Source organism: Humulus lupulus, chromosome 3, assembly GCF_963169125.1.
Source record: "Humulus lupulus chromosome 3, drHumLupu1.1, whole genome shotgun sequence".
In the NCBI taxonomy this organism is placed as follows: domain Eukaryota; kingdom Viridiplantae; phylum Streptophyta; class Magnoliopsida; order Rosales; family Cannabaceae; genus Humulus; species Humulus lupulus.
The window spans coordinates 109,178,985-109,189,853 of NC_084795.1; the positions used below are offsets into that span (position 1 = coordinate 109,178,985).

At 39.5% G+C, this 10,869-nt stretch overlaps 1 protein-coding gene across 1 annotated transcript; it reads right to left on the reverse strand.

Moving 5' to 3' along the window:
• Window positions 1–553: 553 nt before the first annotated feature.
• LOC133823054 (uncharacterized) lies at window positions 554–8,327 on the reverse strand. The gene is made up of 10 exons (XM_062255630.1): window positions 7,970–8,327; window positions 7,671–7,762; window positions 7,450–7,557; window positions 7,118–7,200; window positions 6,696–6,829; window positions 6,467–6,516; window positions 6,238–6,330; window positions 1,288–1,379; window positions 1,025–1,131; window positions 554–883 (listed from the first exon to the last, which is right to left on the reverse strand). Exons 1-10 carry the CDS (start codon window positions 8,219–8,221, stop codon window positions 842–844), a joined length of 1,053 nt encoding a protein of 350 aa, XP_062111614.1. The 5' UTR covers window positions 8,222–8,327; the 3' UTR covers window positions 554–841.
• Between the last annotated feature and the right edge of the window lie 2,542 nt (window positions 8,328–10,869).

The following is a 10,869-nucleotide window of genomic DNA, read 5'->3' on the forward strand; positions in this document are numbered from 1 at the left end:
TTATGTATAGTACACGCAATTGTCAATGGATTTGGGTTACGTTTTTCAAACCAACCCCCTTCATACACCCTCTACTCTCGAGTCTCGACTCCCTTAATATAGATACCCCTTTTCAGTAATTATTACGTTTAAGGCACTATAACCCTTTCTCTAAAATAATACTAAAACACATCATGTATGGACACTTCATTGGAAGACAGCTGCTAACCCAACATCCACTTTAACTTCAAACCACTAGTACGCACTCGTCAATTATTATGCTTAATCCACACTTAACCCATTTAATAACCAGCTCAACTTAACTAATACTGGTTATCTCAACGTTATAAATATAGACTATATGCCCACATGGCAGCATCCCATGTATTATATATAGGACCTACACCCTTGTTTGGCTCTTCTTTATTATTGTTTAAAAACAAAAAGAGATTTTCATCCCTAATTAGAATGGCTCACGTGGAGATCAGATAGATATTTATATATCTAAGGAAAGGTGAAATCACAAGAACTTAAATTATTTAAACAATAATGCCCGGAACCAGGTCAGTTGTAATAAAAGACAAAGCAAAGAAAAATTGTCATTGACGATCATAAATAGTATAAAACCATAGTCCAATCAATATATAAATAGTTTAATACAATTGGCTAGTTGTCACGGTGAACAGACTAAATAGTAATGCAATCATGTTTCAAAACTTCATTAGTTTTGTTAATTTTTACATTGAATAGCTCCAACCTATATTCACTCGATCTAAACATCTTATCCAAGAAATAAATTATCCAGGTCTGTAATAACTAATCCAATGAAACATATGCTCTGCTTTATAATATTAAAAGATCATCAGGTAGCCTGCAACAATTCCTTGATATCATATCCTTGAAGCTACATAAACAATCAACAAGAAAAAGAGGTCTAAGCACTTGATACAAAACCCGGAAATGAAAAGCAATCAAGTTCATTGAGCACAAAAGTAGGTGGGCTCCCTGGTGGGACAAAGTTATAGAACAGAAATTAGGCTTATACCTGGAGAAAGGTGAGAACCAATATTACTCCTGAGTTCCAGAAAGCATGTATGGTGATAGGAGTCAGAAGATTGCGAGTTTGAGCATATGAAAATCCCATAGCAGCGCCTGCAAAGATGATGAATGTAGAAGATCAATACAGCTTTAAGTAATCCAGGAAACCAACAAACAATAATGTGATAAGGAACGTTTTTGTTACCAGCTTTCCAGAAAAATCTAGTTGACAATGTACAAAAAATTGGTGTTCAGATTAAACTTAATTACCAAGCACAAAAAGCTGTGGAAACTCTCCAGGAGTTAGATGCGCCAGCGCAAAAACAGCTGCACTAATAACAACAGCAACAGGTGTAGGTAACCTGTGGGGAAAAAAACTAATGGATATTAGTTAATGGGTGGCAATAATTGAAAAATATAAGCCAGTTTAACCAAGTGGTTGAAGGCTTTTCTAGTGAGATTACAAAGCAACTGGTACAGGTAAATAATTTATGGGAATGATGTGTTAGCGAGTGTTAAACAGTAATTAATTAAGTGATATAATTGTATCTCTTTTACTTATTTTGTGCTGATGAGTCACCTATTATTAGTAAAGGTGACCTCTATTGTATGGCTATATAGCCTTTGTACCGTGTACTGTTTTGCTTAAGGAAAAGGAATACGACTTTTGCTTTCCTTCTGTCATGGTATCACAGCCATAACGGCTCCCCATGGACTCAGCTGTCAGTACGGCCTCAACACCTCACATGGAGGGTGCTCTGTCCTCCTCAGTTTGCCGATTCAAACTCCTCCCAAATCAATCCAATGTTCACGGCATGGCACCGATACAACAGGCTTCTCATGAGTTGGCTTTATGCCTCAATCTCCGATTCTATGCTGGGACAGATTGTGACCTTCTCCACTGCCTCAGAGATCTGGGTCTCTCTGGAACGTACCTACACTGCTGCCTCTTTTGCTCGGAGCTCAGACATTCGCACTACCTTGCAGTCTCTCAAAAAGGTCTCAAAAAGGACGGTCTCACAGCCTCTGCTTACATTCAAAAACTGAAGTCCCTCTGCAATACTCTTGCTTCTGTGGGTGAACCCATTTCTCATCAAGATCATTTGGTCTATCTCCTAAATGGTTTGGGTCCGGAGTATAACGCATTTGTCACCCCGATTTTAGCTCGTCCTGTCAAGCCAACTATTGAGGAAGTTCATGCTCTTCTTCTTAGTTATGAAGCTCGGCTAGATCGTCAAACAGCAGCCGCCTCTATCAGCTCCCTTCAAGCCAACTTTGCCAACTTACCTTTTCCTAGACAGCGCCCCAAAGCTCCACTTCCACCATCTCAGTCTTCTCCCCGACATCCCAATGCCAACCATGCTTCCTCTCATTCACCTCGCCCATCTCTTCCTTCCTTCCAACACCCTCGCCCACCATATACTCATTCCCATCACTCTCGCTCCTTTGCCCCTTGGATTCCCTCTGCCTCTCGTCCACAGTCTAGACCACCCAAATGTCAAATTTGCTTCAAAATGGGTCATACAGCTTCCTCATGTTACCATCGCACTAACCTTCAGTATCACCCATCTTCACCACCTCCCCGTCCGTTTCATGCTTATTTCACTCAACAACTACCATCCTCCAACCCTCCTCTGCTACCCACTCCTTCATCCTCCAATGTTGTTACTGACCCAGCTTGGTATATGGACTCCGGAGCTTCTCATCACTTCACTCCGGACTTGAATCTCTTGGACTCAGCCACCCCATATCATGGTTCTGATCAAATTTTAATGGGCAATGGTAAGTTGGCTTCTATCTCTCATGTGGGCTCTGCCTCTTTACCATCTTCTACTTCCCCCACCATCAAACTTTGTCAGGTTTATCATTCACCTACATTATCTAAAAATTTGCTCAGTGTTTCTCAATTATGTCTGGATAATAATGTCTATGTTGAATTTCATCCAACTCATTTCTTTGTCAAACATCAGGACAACCACAGAATCCTCCTCAAAGGCCTGCTTGACCACGGCATTTATCGGGTCTCGCCGTCTTCCCCTGTTTCTGCCTCTTCCTCACCTCACCTGTTGTTGTCATCCAAGTCTTCTGTTGATGTCTGGCACTCTCGCTTGGGTCATCCGTCTCAAGATGTTGTTTCTCGTGTTTCCTCTGTTTGTAATTTTTCTTTTCCAAAAAGAGATAGCCTAACTTTTTGTACTGCTTGTCAATTAGGCAAATCTCACAGACTTGTTTTTCCTAATTCTGTATCCCGGGCTTCCAAGCCTTTTGAATTAATACATTCTGATATTTGGGGTCCGGCTCCTGTCACAGCTATCACTGGTGTTAAATATTTTCTTTTGTTTATTGATGATTTTACACGTTTTTCTTGGTTCTATTTGCTTACCACCAAAGATGAAGCCTTCCAAACTTTTGTCAACTTTAAAAATTTGGTCTCTACTCAATTTCAAAGTAACATTCAAGCTGTTCGCACTGATTGGGGTGGTGAATTCCGTACTCTGTCCACATTTTTCACGCAACATGGCATTCGTCATGATCTCTCCTGCCCTTACACTTCCCAACAGAATGGTCGTGTTGAACGCAAAAATCGTCATGTTGTTGAGACTGGTCTCACTCTTTTAGCTCATGCCCAAATGCCTCTTCCTTTTTGGCCCTACGCCTTCTCTACTGCCATCTATTTAATTAATCGTCTCCCTACTCGCATTCTTAGCTATTCCAGCCCCTATCAACTACTCTATCACAAGTCTCCCAACTATTCTTTACTTCGGGTGTTTGGCTGCCAATGTTTTCCTTTCCTTCGACCTTACAATAGTCACAAACTTGAATTTCGTTCTTCTCCTTGTACTTTCATCGGTTACAGCAGTAAACACAAGGGTTATCTCTGTCTTCATTCTTCCTCTGGTCGCATTTTTGTTACTCGCCATGTCATTTTCAATGAGTCTTGCTTTCCTTTCTCCCTCCCTCCTGCGATTTCCCCTCCACCAACCAAACCTCACTGTGTTCTTACTGCCTTACCCTTCTCTTTTCCTCCTCCTCTTCCCACCACTCGTGTTCCTCCTATCTTAACTCCCTCTCCTTCCCCTAGTCATACTCCTTCTCCAGTACATATCTCTCCTTCTACTGCTACCTCTCGGCTTCCCTCTTCCCCTAGTCTCCCTACACCATCCACCCCTCATACCACTCCTTCTAGTCCTTCATCTACTTCCTTCCCCACCACCACTCCTTTGATGTTAATTTGCACGGTCCACATGAACCTACCCCTGCCCATTTTAATTTGCATCCGATGATTACGAGAGCTAAATTGGGCATTCACAAGCCCCGTTTGTTTTATAGTGTGGCTACAGGTACTCCAGTTGAACCAACCAATTTTAAAGAAGCTAGTACCGATCCCCAATGGACCGCTGCCATGAATACTGAGATTACTGCCTTGTCCAAGCAACAGACTTGGGTTCTTGTTCCGCCTCCTTCTAACTGTAAGGTGATTGGTTGCAAATGGGTCTACCGTATCAAACTTACAGGCCGTGGTACCGTTGACCGCTACAAGGCTCGTCTTGTTGCTAAGGGCTTTCACCAAACTCCCGGTCTGGATTATCATGAGACTTTCAGCCCCGTCATTAAACCCAACTCTATTCGTTTGGTTCTCTCTTTGGCTGTATCTTATGACTGGCATATCAAGCAACTTGACATCCAAAATGCCTTCCTTCATGGTGATCTCACTGAAACTGTCTACATGACTCAACCAGAAGGCTTTGTTGATCCATCTCATCCCCATCATGTGTGTAAGTTAACAAAATCTCTTTATGGTTTAAAGCAATCCCCTCGGGCTTGGTTCCTTAAGTTAAGTAGTGCTCTTCTGGATTGGGGTTTTGTTGGTTCCAAAGCGGATACTTCTCTCTTCATATATCGGTCTTCTACAGCTGTTATCTTTTTGCTTATATATGTGGATGATATCATCGTCACCGGATCTTCATCTTCATCCATTAATTCTCTGCTCACCTATCTCAACACAAAGTTTGCCGTCAAAGATCTCGGTCCTCTACACTTCTTTCTTGGAATCCAAGTTCATCGGTCATCCTCTGGTCTTCATTTGTCACAAACCAAATATATCAGAGATTTGCTTACCAAGACCGCCCTCCTGGACTCCAAACCCGTATCCACACCAATCTCTCTTACACCATTGTCACTTTATGATGGGGATCCTCTTGAGGATGTCACTGCCTACCGAAGCCTCGTTGGAGCTTTACAATATTGCACCCTTACTCGGCCAGACATTGCTTTTACAGTGAATAAACTTTGCCAATTTCTTCATTCACCCACCACGGTTCACCATCAGGCTGCTAAGCGTGTTCTTCGCTACCTCAAAGGCACTGCCAATCTCGGTATTCTTCTCCAACCCGATCCCAATCTTGTTCTCCATTGCTTTACTGATGCCGACTGGGCCGCATGTCCTGATGATCGTCGCAGCACTAGTGCCTATTGTGTTTTCTTGGGTCTGAATCTTATCTCGTGGTCATCCTCCAAACAAAAAGTGGTCTCCCGCTCCAGCACTGAATCGGAATATCGAGCCATGGCGAATGGAGCCTCTGAAGTATCCTGGCTTCTTTCTCTCCTTTGGGAACTTGGTTTTTCTCTCACTGCTCCTCCAACACTTCACTGTGATAACATGAGCACCATTCACTTGGCTTCAAACCCGGTCCTACACGCTCGCACTAAACATGTTGAGATTGACTATCACTTTGTTCGGGAACGCGTGAACCGTGGCACTCTCTCTCTCTCATTCACTCCTTCGACGGACCAGGTTGCTGATTGTTTAACTAAGCCTCTTGTGGCATCTCGTTTTCAGGAATTACGGAACAAACTCACGGTGCTTCCTAGCCCCCTGAGTTTGAGGGGGGATGTTAAACAGTAATTAATTAAGTGATATAATTGTATCTCTTTTACTTATTTTGTGCTGATGAGTCACCTATTATTAGTAAAGGTGACCTCTATTGTATGGCTATATAGCCTTTGTACCGTGTACTGTTTTGCTTAAGGAAAAGGAATACGACTTTTGCTTTCCTTCTGTCAGCGAGGACTTATTATACTTCCTAGTTGAATACAGTACAATAATGTAAAATTAACTTTCTGTAATTCCTTTTTCATTCTATAAAAGTGTCTCCTATAAAAAAAATAATAAATAGAATAATGGAGAACTAACAAATTAGAGATGGGAAACAACTATACCACTTAGTCAGGGACACCATAAAAAACCCTCGAAACACGTTCTCCTCAAGAATTGGAGCAAGAACTCCTGTGATGCCTACCAAGCAAGCAGTGCTACAATAAAAATCAATAGACTTAAATCAATTTCTTAATCCTAAAGCTTCATATGTGATAATGTTTAACTCATTGAATCAACATGATTCTGCCTTAAGATGGGAATGTCTCACTGTTGACCTCCCTCACGAAGTACCTGATACTCGAAGAACCAATCAACGGAAGCAAGCGAACTAAGGCATCAGTCTGAAACAAGATTAAAGGGTTTAGCATAGAAAGAGGCCCTGCACATTTTTCTCAAAAACTTGTTTCATCATATTAGAATAGATAGTTCCACAAATAGTCAATCAAATCTTTAACTATTACTGTGTCAGCACCTAAAGTGAAATAAAGAAACTAAAAACTAAGCTTCAGAAGCTCCTAACCTCTCGTTGTGGGCTATCGCCACTAAAAAAAGATACAGCAACACCTGTTAATGAAATAGCAGCTATAGCACCAGCAAGACCAATCCCTGCCCACAAAAGCCACCCTTTCTGTAGATTGAAAGGATTCCTCCAATCTGAATCAATAAGGTACTTGATATCAGTTTAATGGAATAATTTACACTGCTGGACCACATGATATGTGGCAACATGAGCTACATGCATAAACACATCAAATGTTTCTGCATGAAGTTGTAAAGGGAAACTTAATAAAACATGCACACATTTTCAGGTGAAAATCATGTAATTAAAACAAATAGAAAAATGACAGCAGAAAAGGGAAAAAAAATCACCAACAAATAAAAACAATTCAGAAAACCTGTACGCTGAATAAAAAGAATGAAAGTGCTTGCAAAGATCAATACCATAGCGGTACATGTCCTCAGGTAGTGGTTGGAAGGAGTTAGCAACGCCATATAAAACTGCAAGTACAACTGCAGTAGTAATGCTGCCAAAACAGCAAGTCAATCAGCTCACACTCTTTAATTTAATGGGCTTCTGGAGCAATAATTCAAGCATAGCATATTCAATACCGCCAATTATCTGGGGAGTTTTTTTAAGCGATAGTAACATATGACCATGACCTCAAATATAAGAAGCAGTTCATAATTGGCAGGTACGCTTTCTTGAACTCTACCAAAATCTTAGAAGAAAGAGACTGAAAATTCACACTGAATCAAAGCAAAAGTATGCATACCCTTGATCGAGAAACAAAATCTCTGCCTTCTCATCTAAACTCAACTCATCACTACGAAGTCCTAGGTAGGCTATAGCTGCTGCCTCTACTAATCCTGTCAAAACAAAACTGCCTGGGAAAATATAAATTTCATTCTACATCGAAAACTAGAACCAACTAATAACACTGCTTTTTTTTTTCTTTCAAAAAAGATGGAAAAGAAGCCGAAAAAAACATGGCACCTTAGTCCACACGCCAAGGAGGTCAAGGACGCTGTTTGCCAACCCCAAGGCACCTCCCACCGCTCCAGAATAGGCCAGTCTAATCCAGTTTCCTGACAATTTTGTCAAGGTAAGCGTTATTGCCAAAATCTTTAATGCTTAACAATTTACATTCAGAAAAACCATAGCATATAAGACCCCCAAGAGACCATGACCAACTTCCTTAACATATATACAAATGTAACTCATGTAAAATGTCAAGTTGCAAACTTGCAAATGTCCCAGAACCCAATATCGAATTTAACTCGATAAAACGTTACCTTCACTTGGAGACCATCTTTGGATTTATCTCCATCATTAAAGAAGCGAATAGAACTTAACCGTTTGAGCTTGGGTTCAGGGAGCCATGGAACTCGATTGGGGCGTTTAATGGTAAAACCGAAGCTCCTGTGGTCGGTGGAGAAAAGGGCATGAGTCTGTTTGCCGGATATTTTGGACGAACTTAGCTTGGGCGAATCAGAGAAGCAGTAAAGGGCAGACTGAGCTGCAAACGCAAATGTCCTCGAAACCATTTTTGGTCACAAAGTCGTAATGGGTTTTCGTAACTCAATTGAATTGATCGAACTCTCAAAACGGAGGGAGAGCGAGTGACAAGGAGTAGTAGTGGATAAGGCACTGCAGTGCAGCCTATATGAGGAAATGCGATTATACTAAGCACACAAATCCAATATAACGACAAGTCGTTGGAGTGAAAAATATAGTAATAATAATAAAAAACTGTTATAAATATTATAATATATAAATGGATGTCCATACTAATAGATAATCTTCTTAGAAAATCTTCTTAGTTATCATAAATTCTTGATTGTATTTATATTTATTTCAGTGATTTTCCCAGATTTAGATTATCATAGTGAAATCATATTTTTTTTTGTATGTAAGGTTCATCCCACTGAAATAACACTACTACAAAACTATGCTATCCCGACTTGACTGTCGTAAATGCTTAGTGGGACTCTACGGCGACAGTTAAAAACTGTAGGCATAGAGACCAATACCGACAGTTAATAACTGTCACCGTTGCTTTTGACTGTCGCTATTGACCCCAACGCCAACAGTTAATTCGAGACCAATACCGACAGTTAAAAGGTGTCACTATTGACCCCAACGCCGATAGTTAATTCGAGACCAATGCTGACAGTTAAAAAGTGTCGCTATTGACCCCAACGTCGACATTCATAAAATGTTGCCAAAATTCAAATAAAAAATCTAAAATTATAATTAATGAATAGTCTAATTTTAAAAATATACTAAATTATGTAAATATATATTTATAAAAATGATGTATTTATTAAAAGCTTTTAAAACTATATGTTTTTTGTTTCTAAATTTTTCATATTATTAACTTTTGTATTTATAATAATTTTTATATCAAAATTTAAATTTATTATTCTTTAACATATTGATAAAATTAACTATATTATTAACTATATTATTCTTTAACATATTTATAAAATTTGTACATTATAATTTTAAAAATAAAATAAATTATGTAAATATATATTTATAAAAATTATGTATTTATTACAAACTTTTAAAACTAGATTTTTTTGTTTCTAAATTTTTCATATTATTAATTTTTGTATTTATAATAATTTTTATAATTTTTATATAAAAATTTAAATTTATTATTCTTTAACATATTTATAAAATTTGTATTAGTTAAAAAAGAGTTGTTTTATTAATTGGAAAAATATTGCAAAAAGATTAATGAATAGTATAATTTTAAAAATAAACTAAATTATATAAATATATATTTATAAAAATTATCTATTTATTAAAAACTTTTAAAACTAGATTTTTTTTTCTTTCTAAAATTTTGATATTATTTGTTGACCGCGTTTTTGGCCAACGACGTGAGAACGTTAAAAACGACAAACCTTCAAGAGAATTCAAACGACACAGACAGTTTAATAAAGAAAATAAAGAACACACAATTTTTATAGTGGTTCAGCCCCAATATCTTGGTAATAGCCTAATCCACTTAGAGATTTGATTATTTTATCTACACTCAAGATCAGATGAACCTTAGTCAACTGAGTTTCTTCAGTGTAAATTCTCAGAATACAAAAGAGTTCTCTCTCAAGAAAAAGCACTTTCTCTCTCTAGAAAACTCAGACCAAAACTTCAAATTGCAAAAAGTCCTCTTATGATCTCATCAGCCATCTATTTATAGGCTTAGGATCATACATTGATATCCCCTAGGATCGGGATATTTTATTATTCGTATTATATTTAAATTACAAAAAATATTCAAAATGCAACTGAATCCCTAATTTGTGTGAAGAATGAGAGATTCCCGCGTATGCCCAGACCGATTCTTGTTGAAGCCGTTTATGGGAATCTTGACGTAGTCTGCTCTATCTGGTTGATGAATATCACCTTCGGGTTGGCCATAGCACTCTGGTCTAGCATGCCACTTCTCTATTTGGATAGTCATGCACTTGCTGGACATATGCATAAGGACCATGCCTTTGTCTCTCCTCGAACATGCGTCCGACCAGGCCTTTTGTCTCTCCTCGATCATGCGTCCAACCAGACCTTTTATCTCTCCTCGGACATGCGTTCGACCAGGCACACCCCTAGCCCAAGTACACGCCTACTTGGATGCATGCGGCTGGCCATCATCTCTTCGGGCCTAAGGTGTCCGGCCGGACACGCTCAACCTGCACCATGCCAAACATGGTCCGTTCGGACCAACCCATGCCTCATCGCGGACACAAGGCATGCACTCTCCTCGGATGAGTGTCCGACCGGATGCCTCTCCTCTAGCATAGAGTGTCTGACCGGACACTTGGGTTGCTTCTCGGACGCATGGTGTCTGACCAGACACGCATCGGGCTCCTCGGGTGCACTTGGCTCGGACATGCCAGTGCTGGACAACAAAGTCACTCCTAGTCGGATGCAACTTACCCGGTCGGTCATGACACCTCTCAAGCAGTCAAAACTCTTCATTGATGTACTGGGCTGCTGCTAAGCCAGATCACCCAACCATTCCTTGACACTTGTCATTCCTATTGCCACATCATCATTTTCAAATTTTGGGGATAACATTTGCCCCCCAAGTTTATTATATGATACTTCACATAATAAACTTTTTTCCTCCACAATTGACGGCATTATAAGAAATAACTGTTCATCTTCCCGCCATGCAGCAGAC

Excerpts from the sequence above, each read along its gene's own strand:
- LOC133823054 (XM_062255630.1), bottom strand. The coding sequence starts at position 8,221 with ATGGTTTCGAGGACATTTGCGTTTGCAGCTCAGTCTGCCCTTTACTGC. Across the intron at positions 7,763-7,969 it reads AAGATGGTCTCCAAGTGAAG|GAAACTGGATTAGACTGGCC; the intron begins GTAACGTTTTAT and ends CAAAATTGTCAG. Across the intron at positions 884-1,024 it reads TGGTTCTCACCTTTCTCCAG|CTTCAAGGATATGATATCAA; the intron begins GTATAAGCCTAA and ends TTGTTTATGTAG.